Here is a 17,588-nt window from a genome sequence, read left to right as displayed (position 1 = left end):
GCCTTCTTCCACCACCAGAGAGAGAAATTACGATATGGGGAATCGGGAGCTTCTCGCAATGAAGATGGCATTGGAGGAATGGAGGCACTGGCGCGACGGGGCGGAACATTCGTTCATTGTGTGGACCAACCACAAAAACCTAGAGTATCTCCGCACCGCCAAGTGCCTCAACTCCAGGCAATCGAGATGGGCCCTGCTGTTTATCCGGTTCAACTCTTCCCTCTCCTACAAGCCAGATATTCTGTCTCGCCACTATAATCCCACGGCTACCACCCCGGAGCCCAAGACCATCCTTCCCAGCTTGTGCCTGGTGACGGGACTCAGCTGGGAAACAGGTCCCAGCCGTACCCTGGGGGAGTCCCAGATAACCGGATGTTCGTGCCTGATGCTGTCCGCTCCGCTGTCCTGGAGTGGGCCCATTCCTCGAGGCTTGCCTGCCACCCAGGCTCCCGGCGGACCCTGGCCTTTCTGCGACAATGCTTTTGGTGGCCTAACACGGTTCAGGGCGTTGCCGCATTTGTCGCCGCCTGTACAGCTGACCCCACATCTACCCCTTATGCATGTGTAATTGCAGGCATTGACTGAATGTGTGTTGCATCATGTGTCCATAATCTTTCGTCGTATGCTGTAGCTGAATAGAGGTAACACTTTTTTTTTTTTCCCAGGTAAATTGACTGAACACATTCTCATTTACAGCAGCGACCTGGGGAATAGTAACAGAGGGGGATAAATGAGCCAATTGGAAGCTCAAGTCCTTAATGAAGTTTAATTTGCTTTAATCTCAACAAACTGGAAAGGTTCCATCTAAATCACAGATGGTTTGCACATCCTCTGATTCACACGATTTGTATATTTTTCCATAATTTAGCAATCTACAGTAATATCAAAATGGCCATTATGTCAAACTACTAGAACATCCACTATAAAACCTATTTAAAGTTTAAACCAATCTGTTCACGTGTTCTTCCCCAGTGGTTCACATTGTGCAAAACAAGCAGTAAAAAACATTAATAGGCGTTTAACACTTAACTACATGCATTTCTTAGTTAAATCAATTATCGTGGGGTTTTCCTCCCTCTCAAATACATTTATTGAACTGTTGCTCCATTTGGATTATTTTCAGATCTGCGATCACTGAGAAGAAGCATTCATGATCTCTAAATGAACATGCTTATGGATTCTTTCTATGTTTTCACAGTTTTGACAATATTAAAATTGTAGACCATTGTCACCTCCTTGGTTTGCAGAAATACTTAACTAAAGCCATGGATAACCCATACTGTACAGTTGAAGTTGGAAGTTTACATACACTTAGGTTGGAGTCATTAACTTGTTTTTCAACCACTCCACAAATTTCTTGTTAACAAACTATAGTTTTGGCAAGTTGGTTAGGACATCTACTTTGTGCATGACACAAGTAATTTTTTCAACAATTGTTTACAGATTATTTCACTGTATCACAATTCCAGTGGGTCAGAAGTTTACATACACCAAGTTGACTGTGCCTTTAAACAGCTTGAAAAATTCCAGAAAATTATGTCATGGCTTTAGAAGCTTCTGATAGGCTAATTGACATCATTTGAGTCACAGGTGTACCTGTGGCTGTATTTCAAGACCTGCCTTCAAACTCAGTGACTCTTTGCTTGACATTATTGGAAAATAATAAGAAATCAGCCAAGACCTCCACAAAATAAAAACATTTGTAGACCTCCACAAGTCTGGTTCATCCTTGGGAGCAATTTCCAATTGCATGAAGGTACCACGTTCATCTGTACAAACAATAGTATGCAAGTATTTCTTTTATTTTAACTAGGCAAGCCAGTTAAGAACAAATTCTTATTTCAATGACAGCCTAGGAACCGTGGGTTAACTGCCTTGTTAAGGGGCAGAACAACAGATTTTTACCTTGTCAATTCGGGGATTCAATCTCGCAACCATTACGGTGTACTAGTCCAACGCGCTAACCCCTAGGCTACCTGCCGCCCCAGTATAAACACCATGGGACCACGCAGCCATCATACTGCTCAGGAAGGAGACGCGTTCTGTCCCCTAGAGATGAACGTACTTTGGTGCGAAAAGTGCAAATCAATCCCAGAACAACAGCAAGGGACCCTGTGAAGATGCTGGAGGAAACCGGTACAAAGTATCTATATCCACAGTAAAAACTAGTCCTTTATCGACATAACCTGAAAGGACGCTCAGCAAGGAAGAAGCCACTGCTGCAAAACCACCATAAAAATCCAGACTACGGTTTGCAACTGCACATGGGGACAAAGATCGTACTTTTTGGATAAATGTTCTCTGGTCTGATGAAACAACAATATAACTGTTTGGCCATAATGACCATCGTTGTGTTTGGAGGAAAAAGGGGGATGCTTGCAAACCGAAGATCACCATCCCAACCGTGAGGCACGGGGGTGGCAGCATCATGTTGTGGGGGTGCTTTCCTGCAGGAGGGACTAGTGCACTTCACAAAATAGATGGCATCATGAGGTAGGAAAATTATGTGGATATATTGAAGCAACATCTCAAGACATCAGTCAGGAAGTTAAAGCTTGGTCGCAAATGGGTCTTCCAAATGGACAATGACCCCAAGCATACTTCCAAAGTTGTGGCAAAATGGCTTCAGGACAACACAGTCAAGGTATTGGAGTGGCCATCACAAAGCCCTGACCTCAATCCTATAGAAAATTGGTGGGCAGAACTGAAAGAGCGTGTGCGAGGAAGGAGGCCTTACAAACCTGACTCAGTTACACCAGCTCTGTCAGGAGAAATGGGCCAAAATTCACCCAACTTATTGTGGGAAGCTTGTGGAAGGCTACCCGAAACGTTTGACCCAAGTTAAACTATTTAAAGGCAATGCTACCAAATACTAATTGAGTGTATGTAAACTTCTGACCCACTGGGAATGTGATAAAAGAAATAAAAGCTGAAAGAAATCATTCTCTCTACTATAATTCTGACATTTCACATTCTTAAAATAAAGTGGTGATCCTAACTGACCTAAGACAGGGAATTTTTTACTAGGATTAAATGTCTGAGTTTAAAATCTGAGTCTAAATGTATTTGGCTGAGGTGTATGTAAACTTCCGACTTCAACTGTAACTGAATTGTGATATTTGCCATACCACAAAAATAAAGTAAAAAGGAAACCCAACCATATAATCTTGTGCTTGATTTATAAACTACCACTGAGATAATGTTTATTCATTCATTGAGTATAAACAAATATGCAATACACCTTTTCATACATATACAATTGGATTGAACCCACTGGGCAAAAGCTGCTTGAATCAACGTTGTTTCCACATCATTTCCACAAAAATTCAATGTGATGAAGTTAAATCAATGTGGAAAACTGATTGGATTTTTTAAAAGTCATCAACATAAGGGATTTTTTTTCTTTTTTTCACAAAACTTTTAACCTAAATCCAATGTCATGTTTTGTTGATTTCACATTGAATTCACATTAGTTGAAGGCTACCCGTCTTACTGTTCTTTTCACTTATTTATTTACCTAGTGGCTAGAGTCTTTTTTTACCAAATCTCATAGCCGCTGCAGTTTGAAACTGTACACAGTGCATAAAGGGGTCTTTGGAGTGCTTACTTGGCAGCATTGTACGGGAAACCTTTACAGCTTTGTAAAGCGATCATCATCTGTGAATCCTCTATTGTAAGTGCCATCCAGGTTGATGCCATTCTCCACTCCTTTCACCTGCATGTCCTCTTCATCCTGCCCATCCTCTGTCATCCCTTTCTCTTTCCTAGATCAAGATGAACCATCAACACCAGTTAAATAACCAAACATATCATTATGAACAGAAAGACTGAAGTATTGTCAAAGGGTGGACTCACCGTCTCTTTTGAAGCAGAGAGGATACGAGCAGGGCAATGATTCCAGCACACACAGCACCTATGACCACTCCAAACACGATGAGCCAGGGAGGGGTGTCAGGGTTGACTGGCGCTGCTAGTGTAGGGTAGATGCCCAGAAACTCCAGGGTCCTATCTGACAGGAGGAAGGCATTGTTGATGCGATGCCTTGACATCCTGTTGGTTATAGAAGGGGTTCATTTAGGTCCAGATAGTACATCTCTTCTTTTACAGGTCTGTTATCTCAAACTGTACTTGAATCTGTCTAAATACCGCTTGCCTTGTGTTTCACATTGTAAGCATAATATCTATTTTCTGTTTTATAAGGTATTTAGGTGGATGCTTATGTTCATTTTCTTACTTTAGTTTTATCCACAGGTGTAGACCAGAACATTTTCTTTTAAAGTAGACCAGAGCATTACCTCACAGCTTTCTCCACATCTGCCTTAGGAATAAGCATGGTGGTGTTGTCTGGTGATGTCACCACAAACCAGAAGGACACCCTCGAAGTCTGAACACACAGGATAATGTTGTCGACACTGGAAAAGTCCCACAAACATCATAATGCCAGAAATGCCATGTTGACAGCATTACACAACACACCAGGAAGACAATTTTATTGACTTAAACAGAAGTCATAAAACATGCTCACAGGAAGGCTGGAAATAAACCTTTTTTTTAAGAAGTGAAAAAACATATTTGGCCATATACAACAACCCCCGAGGTGCCTTATTACTATTATAAACTGCTTACCAACTTAATTAGAGCAGTAAAAATAAACATTTTGTCATACCTGTGGTATACAGTGATATACCACGGCTGTCAGCCAATCAGCATTCAGGGCTCAAACAACCCAATTTATAATGTACTACATACATGCTGATGTACTGTAGCATGTGCTTTGTATTGAGTTCAAACAGCGACTGATTAAATAATGTGTCAGACATTTTTCGGGCACTGTAGATATTCTTACTTGTATGTTTCCATTTGGAAGTGCCTCCTCATGGCAAAGGCCATAGTAGCTTGGAAAAAGAACATTTCACTCTGATTCCATTCATACTGCAGACAAAAAAAGTATCATCTCATCACCAATCACAATATTCAAACACATTTTTCTGTGTTGATAATGTTGAAAATAATAAATGAATAGCATTTCAAAGCTCTTGATCGATAGGACCCCTTCTGTATTTTAGAGCATATCACTGATTTCAGAGAACATTTCTGAAAATAATGGAATAATCTGCTGTATCTTTTGGTAAGCATAGTACTCACAGCATCCTCTCCCAAAGCAGTTTTGAGGCTGATGCGCACTTTGTAGCCATTTGGAGCATCTACAGAGAGAATAACAGTTTTTTTTATCTCTCTCCCCTACCTCAAATATTGTATGCTCAATGTTTTAGACATCATGAAACATTAGCATACAATAGTCTAGTCTAATAAGTCACGAAGATATTGACTTGAGTCACATCGGTTGATACAACTGTATAATAACAAAAAAACAGGACACCAATGAAACAAACAGTACAATAGCAAAAAACAGGACACCAACTAAACAAACAGTGAATAGGACACCCTGCTCATCTAGTCTCACAGTTCTTTATCAGGACAGTATGAAGGACACTATCTGTACCACAAACCATAAAGTATTTTAATATTTACTGCGTTCGCCCTCTGCCCACTCAGGCACTCGCTGCTGTTAAACTAGCCAAATGTAATGCAAAGACAAGATAACAACATCCTGTGTAGACCATTTGAAGTCATGAAAACACTCCCAACCAGTACCTTCTTCCTCAAGACTCTGAACAGCTGACATATTAAACTGTCTTTCTCCCTACATTAAACTATTGGAATATTAGCTGAAACAAACATTCATGGAAGCAATAAACTGGTATTGTACAAATTGTAATACTTACAAACTAAATAATAAAAACCAAACACCAAGTAATTCCAGCTATGAGGATGTGAGCGTCTTATGAACCTAGCTACTCTGAGTCACTCACCGCGCTGGCAGAGGTCTTGTGCCAGAGCAGGTGCCCCCACCTGGCAGAGCAGAAACAGGATCCACACCAACATCCCCTCCTGAGGATAAGAACAGAACTAAGAAAGAGTCTGCTGTGCTGCTGGCTCAGTCAAAGTCCCAGTGGTCAGACATTAAAGTTGAAGGAGCAGTCCAACAATGGAATCAAACAGACCTTGGAGTGGCCACTACCAGGTTTTATTGGTTAAACTATGACACACACAGCTGCTAGCTAAAACTCTCCCTGCCCACCTTTAAAAATGTAACAGCCCTATAACAATTGTCACCAACAGTACAGATAGCCTGCCCAAAGAGCAGAATGATGTGAGAACAGCAGTGCGTGCGCAGCAGTGTCAGCACTATTTGTCCAAGCCTCAGAGAATTGGAAGAGGTTTGATAATGTGAGAGGGAGGCAGACCCCGAGAAGATAAACACACAGACCTAGTCTTGTTTTGTTTACCCAGTGGGCCTGCTTTACTGCACAGATGGGATCTTAAAATGACCAGTATTGTTGCAGCACAATAATCATGCAGCAACAGGATCTTAAAGTTTAGTCCAGTCACACTTTTCCGCTGATGTAATGTTGCTTGATCAGTGGTTAGGCTATTAGCTGGACAAAATCAGGCTACTTGAAGTGCAATACTGTTAATATAACCGTGTGTTATTGCAGGGTTTCAGTGAATTTATGTCAATCATGCAGAACATGTTTCACAGGAAAATTCTCAGCGACAACCGAGTGATCAAATTCAGATCCCTCAACAAGGGTAGAGCCTAAGGGGAATTTGGCCAGACAAAATAATATAATTGACAATAATTGATAATACAGTACATCCTTGTAACAACCCACTCGTAGGAGGTTTGTAGCATCTATGAACATATTTTTAGTACTTTTCCCAACCTGGAGAGCTGACACCTTCAGACTTATGCTCCACCACAGGTCACACTGAGGTCAAGGAAGACAGCTGACACTTCTCTTCTGGGTGTTTACAGTTAATAATACCTTTATTACGAGTATCGGTGATTCTGTCCCAAATGGCATTCTATTCCATACATAGTGCACTACTTTTGACCAGAGCCCTATAGGGAATAGGGTGCCATTTGGGGGACACATCAGTGTCACATCAGCTTCTACAGTACTAAGGTAACATAACAAAGATGAAGGTAGACCTAATGTAACATTACACTTTTACAATTCAGGGAAACTGTCATGATTAACCATTCACACTTGCCCTGGATACATTACCTATAATGTGGTACATTTTTCACCAGTGAAGGTTTTTGTCAAGCACATCTTAGGTTCAAATTCAATCATTGATTGTTCATGAGAAACATGCGTTCACACATTACACTTGGTCTGCCTGTGGAGGATAGCTCTACTCTTCCAGCTGATTGCTGGCTATTAACACCAAATTAGCTGATTGCAAATCTATTTGGAAAGAAGAACATTCAGAAGCATATTAAATGTAATAGACTCCGGGTGAAGCCTCCTTGTTAGCTCATGAATACAAGACATACAATAACGCATTATCAGTAAATGATCTTTGCTCTCATAAAATGCTAGGGTATTTCACCATACAGGAAACACCCATCAGAAATTATACTGAAATCATTTTATTGAAAGATATATTGCTGGTTGAACTCCTCTCTTGAACTAAAACTGGGGTTGATGTGCATTTTGCAGTTTGAAGTTGAGGAGTCCCTGCAGGACAATTGTAGAATAGACTTCATGCTCTGTAGCCACTGAGGTATATTAAGTCTGTAGCCTATGCATGCTCAACTAACCAGTGGCATGTATTCGTGGATGCCAAGGGAAGCCTGTCACGCTCTGATCTGTTTCACCTGTCCTTGTGCTTGCTTCCACACTCCTCCAGGTGTCGCCCATCTTCCCCATTATCCCCTGTGTATATCTACCTGTGTTTTCTGTCTGTCTGTCTGTCAGTTTCCAGTTTGTCTTGTTTGTTCAAGCCTACCAGCATTTTGGGTCTCAGCTCCTGCTTGTTCCAGTTTCTCTTTTCTCGTCCTCCTGGTTTTTGACCCTTGCCTGTCCTGACCCTGTACCCGCCCGCCTGACCACTGCCTGCGCCTGACCCTGACTGCCGTCCTTTACCTTTGCTCCACCTCTGGATTACCGACCTCTGCCTGACCTGAGCCTGCCTGCCGTCCTGTACCTTGGCCTCTACTCTGGATTCTCGACCCCTGCCTACCTTGACCTGTTGTTTGCCTGCCCCTGCTGTTACAATAATCATTGTTACGTCACACAGTCTGCACTTGGGTCTTACCTTGATTCCTGATAAAGCCAGACTTCCCCAAAAAAGATATGAAATCATTTATCTTTCATCTCTCTGTGTTTCATAATTTTCATTCAACGCCCCTCTGTCTCTGCATGTGTAGGCCATCTATCTGATGCTGTCTTGTCCAAAAGAGAATGACATTGTTGCCACAAGTAGCATTGCATGCAAGGTAAGCCAGCAAGCATTTGGCCTTCCTTGATAAAAATAAATAATAAAAGCCAATCAGCATTCAGCTAAACTGAGTGAGCTCAACTATGAATGGTCTTCTTTTTTGGCGCACCAAAAAAAAGGGAAGCCAGTTTGGATTTGGCTTCTCTCCAATGACATTGCATTGAGAGCATATTTCATTGACAGAAACAACTTGAATTGTTGCATCTCATTGTGTTGTTGTCCTCCAGTTGCTAGCTTGCTAAAATGGTACCTTTTCTAAATTAGCAATGGAGATAAGGATTTGCACTTGTGGTTTTAGTTCATTCTCCGTACTGGCCAATGACTATTAAGGCGATTCTGATCAAACCATAAATTCATACATTGTGCCCCTAGTTGGACAGGATGAAAGTTCAATATGTAGCTAGATGTAGAAGGCTAATGTTAACTAGCTAACGATGAACATGAAATTAAGTTAGGCTAGCGAACAAGCATTTTAGCCAGGTAGCGGAACAACATAAAATAAAAGCTTGAACTGTATGACAGAGACCATTTTTCAAAATGAAAGATAGGAGGATGGCATTGGCATTTCTCTACAATTAGGGCGAGTCAACATGTTTTTCTACTTGCACAAACACACAAATCAGAACCATGGACAGCCACATCATATTTAGCTTAAGTTGATTGGACTAAATTGTTTTTGGTATATTTTAGTTGTCATTGTATTAGACTATGCATAGGTGATTTGATTATGTTGAAATGTTGAAGTTGAAATGGTGCTGGAATAGTGGAGGCAGCTCCTATTTTCTTTGAAACTTGTGGTAACTCTCCATGGTTTTAAATCAATAGTTGTTTAGTGGTCTGAAAATGTTGGGAACATTAACTTACATGACCATGCTGTAGGTCATGTAACTGTTTGTTGCATGCAATAAGCTTTGTGCACTTCACCCAACAGTGGTTGCTCTCTGGTTTTGTGAAGAAACAAAGGTTTGAATTATTCTGCCAGCGTCTTCATATTGTATCGGCCTTAGGCCTATATAACAAGCCATATGAACTAACAGGTTTTAGCGCAAACAACACAATTATAACAACCCATTGGCTATAATATGTTTTTTTATTCTTGCTTGGCTTCCCCAGTGATTTTACTCACGCACTGCTACTGCAACTAACTAGGGATTTCCGTGGGTTTGATATATAATTTACTGGTATTCAACTTTGTATGACGAGAGTTCTTTGTAGGCTACTTTCCTGTTTATTGTCTCCAGCATCATGATGATGATGTCAAGAAGCTGATATCGCATGCCCGGATCAGCACATTCGGAATCGCACATCCGGAACCGCCCTGCCAGGGTTGCCAGGTATAGCTAAGACTTTACTCCCAATGACTACTCAAAACCCGCCCACAAACCCTAAAAACTAGCCCACATTGTTTTTGCTGCAGCAAGACGAGTTGCAACATTTAGCCAATGAACCCTTTTTCCATTACGTTATCGAGGAAATTAATTAAGAAGGAATATCAAAGTCATTTGTAACGACATAAGAAGCTAAATTTGGTTTTCCATTAAAATAATTGGTCTAATTATTGCTGAAAATAATTGGTCTAATTATTGCGAGCTAATAATGTCGCCAGATAATGTTCCATCAATGGATGTTGATTTAACTAGTTTGACTGCTATGATTGTAAATTAATCCCTTATGTGTATGTGCATAACTATAGATACATCCAACAGGAGAGTTTGAGGGATGAAAGTTGGACAGATCATCTCGAAATCTCTGTGCAAGAAGCACTTGGACGAACGTCAACATAATGTTAAAACTATTTTCTGGTGATTGTGCCGTTATTATGTGCCAGATGTTAAGACTACAATATGGCCTATTAGCGAGATTGACTTGTCATTTCAATAGGCATAGGCTAGGCCCACTAAAATCAGAGTTTATGATTGTAATTCAATTTGGTTTAGTTATGTTAATCGCAGGTAGCCTATAGCCCCTGATAGCCTACAATAGCTTAGGCAAGCTTGCATAGTTCATATTGACAGACTAATGTATATAACATGAATAGCGAGGCGATTTAGAGTTAAGAAGTGCTTCTGTTGCCCGATAGCCTGCTGGAAGAGGCTACCGAGGATGGGGTCTTAATTTCGATCACTAAATCGTATATTAATCATATGGATATGAACTGAATAGGCCTATGCTTGTCAACAGCCAGTGTTTTTTGTTGTTGTTTTAAACCTGTAACTAATCTGGGAAACTAATCTGATTGACTGTTACCTTCAATCGAATGTATTGTAACGACCCTGGGTATCCCACTTCTGACACCAATGTTATGAAACAGCAGGGAGCAGGTCTCGAACCCTCGACCTTCGGAAAAAAAAGCATGCTCGTGCGGCATAGTCGATTTCCGCGGTTATAAACCCAGGGTCGTTACACTATTCTAACAGCTGATAGAGCTGTGATCATGATTGATAACTTCCAATTGCATTAACTAAACATGGCCATTAATAATTGCATAATAACACAAGGCTACAACAACAATAAACTGAAGTTATAGCCTATTTATTAATCAGTTTGCCAGCTCCGGTAGGCTACACAAGTGCAGCGCTCAGTCTCGCACACCCCTCCGCCCCCTCCCCACCACTAACACACTCAGCAACAGGCTGCCTTACTACCTGATAGTGAGCAGCAGGTCACAGTGAAATATTTGAAAGAAAAATGCCATGGCGGCCGCGGTGCAATTTAGAAGTAGCCCAAAAACCTGCAACCGGCGATCAATACAGTTTGACCGGCGACATCGTTTTGAAAGTAGCCAATCAGGCAGCAAACTGGAGATCGCAACCCTGCCTGCCAGAGTGCTGCTGTATAAAGAGAATAAAGATAGTATCTCCTAGCAACGCGAATTCTATCAACAATACGTTATGGGATATTCGTATACGTCACTGTTGCCATAGCTACGTCTCTGTCAAATACACAGGTTTCATTTCTTGTGTCAGGGGAGGCTAAAATAAACAATGGCTGAAAAAAAGTTCAAAGGAGCTCCGTTTGGAACACAGACATCGAGGTAAGACATTAGACAAGCGCCAAAAGGACGTGGAGAATCATGAAGATTAATAAGGAAAACAATATATATGTTGTTATCCGTAGCACTGCCGGCCTGATGTCTTACTGCAATGTGCGTTTGCAGGTTTGATGTGTCAGCGGTCCATCCAGCCAATAAGAGAGTAGGGACCTACACAGAGATCCCCTACTGCAAAAATATGACCAATGACCTGGTATGACTTGTAACTCCCAACCTCTCTCTCTCCCCCTCGATTCAATTCAATGGGAAACATATTGTAACGATCCTGGGTTTATAAGCGCGGAAATCGACCATGCCGCACGAGCATGCTTTTGCGACACAGTCGATAGCGCGCCGGACCTCGGGCTAGGCCTGTTTCATTACATTGGTGTTAGAAGTGATCGGACCTCGCATCCACGACAGTGCGTGTGCTTGGCTGGTGAGCGCGTTCCTGTAAGAGTAGAGTCGCAAGCTAGCGCGAGGGCGCGCTCTTTGAAAGGAGGGAGTAGTGTAACGACCCTGGGTTTATTAGCGCGGAAATCGACCCTGCCGCACGAGCATGCTTTTGCGGCAGTCGATAGCGCGCCGGACCTCGGGCTAGGGTTCGTGACATGCTCCCTGCCTGTTTCATTACAATATGTTTACATTGCCAAAGCAAGTGAAATAAATAATAAACAACAGTGAAATAACTCTTTCTCTCTCTCAAACGTCCTCTCTATGCTTCAAAATCATAACAAACATTTTCACTTATAAGGATATGTGTGTTGTTTGTCAGGAGAGGCGGCTGGGGCCGGGGTCCTATGATGCTGCAGGCCATGGGGACTTCAGTAAACGGTCGGTGGCAGAGCGGGCCAAAGGGCCGGGGTGGCAGAGGGCCCAGGAGACTGCCAGGTTGGCAGCCATACCTCACCTCCTCTACAGGGAGGCCTGGGAAAACAAACGCTTCCTGGTGGGTCACACACACATGCACGCATGTGTGCACACACACACACCTGACCCCTAACCTCTGTCTCTCTGTCTGTCCCATAGAAAACTAAAGTGGGTCCAGGAACCTACAGAGTAGCAGACTTTATAGAGGAGCTGCAGAAGAAACCAGGCAGTGTGAGAGGAGTGTGTGACAGCAGGGAAGAGCGGTTCAGAAATGCACAGGTACCACAACACACACACACACAGAGGTACCACAGTGCAGCACTAGAGGGCAGGAGGACACAATATGTTATACTCAGCATACTGTTGGTAGGTCACATGTTAACACCATGTTAATAGCAGGTGTAAACTGGCTACAAACTACTAAGATCAATCTTTCTCTGTGATACTCAAAGTGCCTTACACCCCAACCCCTTCTCAAACTCTGTGTTTACAGAGCTGGACGCCAGGCCCTGGTTGCTATGGTAATGGGGGTGTTCCATGGGCAGCGCTGGAGGAGAAGAGGTCGGGGTTAAATGGGGCTCCTAGCATGCACCTCAGCTCCTCACTGCAACGCTTCCCAGAAGGCAACAGTACAGTATGACAAACACAAACACAACACTATAACTGAAAACAACAAGGTATAGGTTACTTACGCAATAATGCACAAGGGGGTGTGGTATATGGCCAATATACCACGGCTAAGTGATGTTCTTAAGCGCGACACAACGCAGAGTGCCTGGATACAGCCCTTAGCCGTGGTATATTGGCCATATACCACAAACCCCAAGGTGCCTTATTGCTATTATAAACTGGTTACCAACATAATTAGAGCATTAAAAATAAATGTTTTGTTATGCCTGTGCTAAACGGTCTGATATGCCATCATGGCTGTCAACCAATCAACATTCAGGGCTCGAACCACACAGTTTATAAAACTCTCTATACTACAACTAACTGTGTGTGCATCTGTGTAGGACTGTGGGCTGAGTCCCTGTACCTATACTCTAAAGAGCAGCACAGAGGTGTTGTTGGCCAGCGGCAGCAGCAGGAGAGGTGCATATGACCTCTTCACTGGACCACGAGACAAACCCATCACCGCTGGATACTTCGCTACCCCGGTAACACACTCAAATCACACACACCTCAGAACACATCAAATTGCGAGGGACCACCATCAACTTATTGTGTGTGTGTACATGTGTAGAAGTGTGTAAATCTAACTCCAGGGGAGTACCCTAGTGGGTGTGGGGGCTTTGGAGAGGAGTTGTGTCGTCGTGAAAAGCGGAACCACGGTGTGTTTGGAATGTTGGATCAGTACCCAGTTGTTCCAACAGAGAGAATCTACCACAGCACCCTGTCCCAATGCCCTCGACCTGCTGTGAGTACCCTAACCTTTGACCCCTAACCCTGCCCCAATGCTCTCCAACCGTTCTAGCTAACCTTTAACATCCAACCCCTGCCCCAAAAAGTGAAAGAACAATATAATATATTTCTCTTCTCCCTCTATTCCTCCTTTCTATCCCTCTCCCCTCAGACGTTCCCAGGGCCAGGGTGGTATGAGGTCGTCTCTCCACAGTCCCGTCCAGAGAGTCACACCCATCCCCCCTTCCTCTCCTCTGCCCCCCGTGCCAGCCGTAGGACAGAAAGATTGCAGAATGGAAATTATGTGAGTTAAGCCTAACCTTCACCTCTAACTCTGACCTCTAACCCTGTCCCCTAAACTCTAACATCCTCTCTTCCAATCAGAGCATGGTTGGTCCTGGTCGTTATGACATTGCAGAAAAGGGGTGGAGTAAGACTGACAATGGCTACACCTCCTCCTTCAATTCCCGGACACAGAGATATCTTCACAAACCAGACAGAGACAAACACACACAGTAAGACACACACACACACACATACAGTGATACCTCACCTGAAATTAAAGAAATATCACATTTTCTATCAGTATACAGTGATTGTTGTGTTGTGTTGTGGGTGTGTGTATTGCTCTGTATGTTTCAGGGAGAGGTTGCGTGCGATAAATGTTCCGGTGGACAGACTGAGTTTCCTGGTGCAGCCTGGAAGGAACACTTTGATGAAATCAGCTTAGACACACACACACACACACAGAAGCAGCATGGAACAAAAACTCAGGATACATGTTTACAACCCATCAGATTTCAAGTTTAGTTTTTCAACTATATTAAAATCAATATTGATCAACATGAGATGTTTTTATGTTTGGTAGAAAGTAGTAGAGATTTACTGTGGACAAAACCAACTTTATTATCATCATACACCAACAAAAACATTTGTGGACAATAGCAGTGATCTCCTTTCTCTCTGCCAGGCAGTAGAAATAACCAGATTAGGGTTGGGGGTCAGAACAGGCAGTTGTTGGGGTTAGGGGTCAGAAGTTGTACACTACTCTTCAAAAGTTTGGGGTCAATTAGAAATGTCCTTGTTTTTTAAAGAAAAGCAAAACATTTTGTCCATTAAAATAACAAAAATACAGTGTAGACACTGTTAATGTTGTAAATGACTATTGCAGCTGGAAATGGCTCATTTTTAATGGAATATCTACATGGGCGTACAGAGTAGAGGTCTACCGATTCATCGGAATAGCTGATTAATTAGGGCCGATTTCAAGTTCATAACAATCGGAAATCGGTATTTTTAGATGCCAATTTTGCAAATTTGTATTATAATATATTTTTTTACAGGCAAGTCAGTTAAGAACACATTCTTATTTTCGATGACGGCCTAGGAACGGTGGGTTAACTGCCTTGTTCAAGGGCAGAACGACAGACTTTTACCTCGTCAGTTCAGGGATTCAATCTTGCAACCTTACGGTTAACTAGTCCAACGCTCTAACCACCTGCCTCACGAAGAGCCTGCCTGTTACGCAAATACAGTAAGAAGCCAAGGTAAATTGCTAGCTAGCATTAAACTTATCTTATAAAAACAATGAATCATAATCACTAGTTATAACTACACATGGTTGATGATATTACTAGTTTATCTAGCGTGTCCTGCGTTGCATATAATCGATGCGGTGCGCATTCGCGAAAAAGGACTGTCGTTCCTCTAACGTGTACCTAACCATAAACATCAATGCCTTTCTTAAAATCAATACACAGAAGTATATATTTTTAAACCTGCATATTTAGCTAAAAGAAAGGTTAGCAGGCAATATTAACCAGGTGCAATTGTGTTACTTCTCTTGCGTTCATTGCACGCAGAGTCAGGGTATATGCAACAGTTTGGGCCGCTTGGCTCATTGCGAACTAATTTGCCAGAATTGTACGTAATTATGACATAACATTGAAGGTTGTGCAATGTAACAGCAATATTTAGACTTAGGGATGCCATCCGTTAGATAAAATACGGAACGGTTTGTTTTGTTTTCAAAATGATAGTTTCCGGATTTGACCATATTAATCACCTAGGGCTCGTATTTCTGTGTGTTATTATGTTATAATTAAGCCTATGATTTGATAGAGCAGTCTGACTCAGCGATGGTAGGCACCAGCAGGCTCATAAGCATTCATTCAAACAGCACTTTCATGCGTTTTGCCAGCAGCTCTTCGCAATGCTTCAAGCATTGCGCTGTTTATGACTTCAAGCCTATCAACTCCCGAGATTAGGCTGGTGTAACCGATGTGACATGGCTAGGTAGTTAGCGGGGTGCTCTGTATGTGTAACGCTGCTTCGAGGGTGGCTGTTGTCGATGTGTTCCTGGTTCAAGCCCAGGTGGCGGCGAGGAGAGGGATGGAAGCTATACTGTTACACTGGCAATACTATAGTGCCTATAAGAACATCCAATAGTCAAAGGCATATGAAATACAAATCGTATAGAGAGAAATAGTCCTATAATTTCTATAATAACTACAACCTAAAACTTCTTACCTGGGAATATTGAAGACTCATGTTAAAAGGAACCACCAGCTTTCATACAGTGCCTTGCGAAAGTATTCGGCCCCCTTGAACTTTGCGACCTTTTGCCACATTTCAGGCTTCAAACATAAAGATATAAAACTGTATTTTTTTGTGAAGAATCAACAACAAGTGGGACACAATCATGAAGTGGAACGACATTTATTGGATATTCCAAACTTCTTTAACAAATCAAAAACTGAAAAATTGGGCGTGCAAAATTATTCAGCCCCTTTACTTTCAGTGCAGCAAACTCTCTCCAGAAGTTCAGTGAGGATCTCTGAATGATCCAATGTTGACCTAAATGACTAATGATGATAAATACAATCCACCTGTGTGTAATCAAGTCTCCGTATAAATGCACCTGCACTGCGATAGTCTCAGAGGTCCGTTAAAAGCGCAGAGAGCATCATGAAGAACAAGGAACACACCAGGCAGGTCCGAGATACTGTTGTGAAGAAGTTTAAAGCCGGATTTGGATACAAAAAGATTTCCCAAGCTTTAAACATCCCAAGGAGCACTGTGCAAGCGATAATATTGAAATGGAAGGAGTATCAGACCACTGCAAATCTACCAAGACCTGGCCGTCCCTCTAAACTTTCAGCTCATACAAGGAGAAGACTGATCAGAGATGCAGCCAAGAGGCCCATGATCACTCTGGATGAACTGCAGAGATCTACAGCTGAGGTGGGAGACTCTGTCCATAGGACAACAATCAGTCGTATATTGCACAAATCTGGCCTTTATGGAAGAGTGGCAAGAAGAAAGCCATTTCTTAAAGATATCCATAAAAAGTGTAGTTTGAAGTTTGCCACAAGCCACCTGGGAGACACACCAAACATGTGGAAGAAGGTGCTCTGGTCAGATGAAACCAAAATTGAACTTTTTGGCAACAATGCAAAACGTTATGTTTGGCGTAAAAGCAACACAGCTGAACACACCATCCCCACTGTCAAACATGGTGGTGGCAGCATCATGGTTTGGGCCTGCTTTTCTTCAGCAGGGACAGGGAAGATGGTTAAAATTAATGGGAAGATGGATGGAGCCAAATACAGGACCATTCTGGAAGAAAACCTGATGGAGTCTGCAAAAGTCCTGAGACTGGGACGGAGATTTGTCTTCCAACAAGACAATGATCCAAAACATAAAGCAAAATCTACAATGGAATGGTTCAAAAATAAACATATCCAGGTGTTAGAATGGCCAAGTCAAAGTCCAGACCTGAATCCAATCGAGAATCTGTGGAAAGAACTGAAAACTGCTGTTCACAAATGCTCTCCATCCAACCTCACTGAGCTCGAGCTGGAATGGGAAAAAATTTCAGTCTCTCGATGTGCAAAACTGATAGAGACATACCCCAAGCGACTTACAGCTGTAA

At 42.3% G+C, this 17,588-nt stretch overlaps 2 protein-coding genes across 2 annotated transcripts; one reads left to right on the top strand and one right to left on the bottom strand.

The window, feature by feature from the left end:
• Positions 1-752: 752 nt before the first annotated feature.
• Positions 753-6,242, bottom strand: LOC139410203 (collectrin-like). Its single transcript, XM_071155666.1, has 6 exons — positions 5,874-6,242; positions 5,146-5,204; positions 4,847-4,932; positions 4,296-4,412; positions 3,856-4,050; positions 753-3,764 (listed from the first exon to the last, which is right to left on the bottom strand). The coding sequence occupies exons 1-6, from the start codon at positions 5,944-5,946 to the stop codon at positions 3,632-3,634; spliced, it is 663 nt and encodes a 220-aa protein (XP_071011767.1). The 5' UTR covers positions 5,947-6,242; the 3' UTR covers positions 753-3,631.
• A 5,094-nt stretch (positions 6,243-11,336) lies between these two features.
• LOC139410202 (ciliary microtubule-associated protein 2-like) lies at positions 11,337-14,384 on the top strand. The gene is made up of 10 exons (XM_071155665.1): positions 11,337-11,386; positions 11,510-11,597; positions 12,159-12,332; positions 12,413-12,532; positions 12,747-12,887; positions 13,267-13,410; positions 13,497-13,670; positions 13,827-13,958; positions 14,039-14,169; positions 14,297-14,384. The coding sequence occupies exons 1-10, from the start codon at positions 11,337-11,339 to the stop codon at positions 14,382-14,384; spliced, it is 1,242 nt and encodes a 413-aa protein (XP_071011766.1).
• The last annotated feature ends 3,204 nt before the right edge of the window (positions 14,385-17,588 follow it).

Source organism: Oncorhynchus clarkii, chromosome 5 (genome assembly GCF_045791955.1).
Source record: "Oncorhynchus clarkii lewisi isolate Uvic-CL-2024 chromosome 5, UVic_Ocla_1.0, whole genome shotgun sequence".
NCBI lineage: Eukaryota > Metazoa > Chordata > Actinopteri > Salmoniformes > Salmonidae > Oncorhynchus > Oncorhynchus clarkii.
Note: the sequence above shows the minus strand (reverse complement) of the source record. Positions and strands in the feature narration are given on the sequence as shown.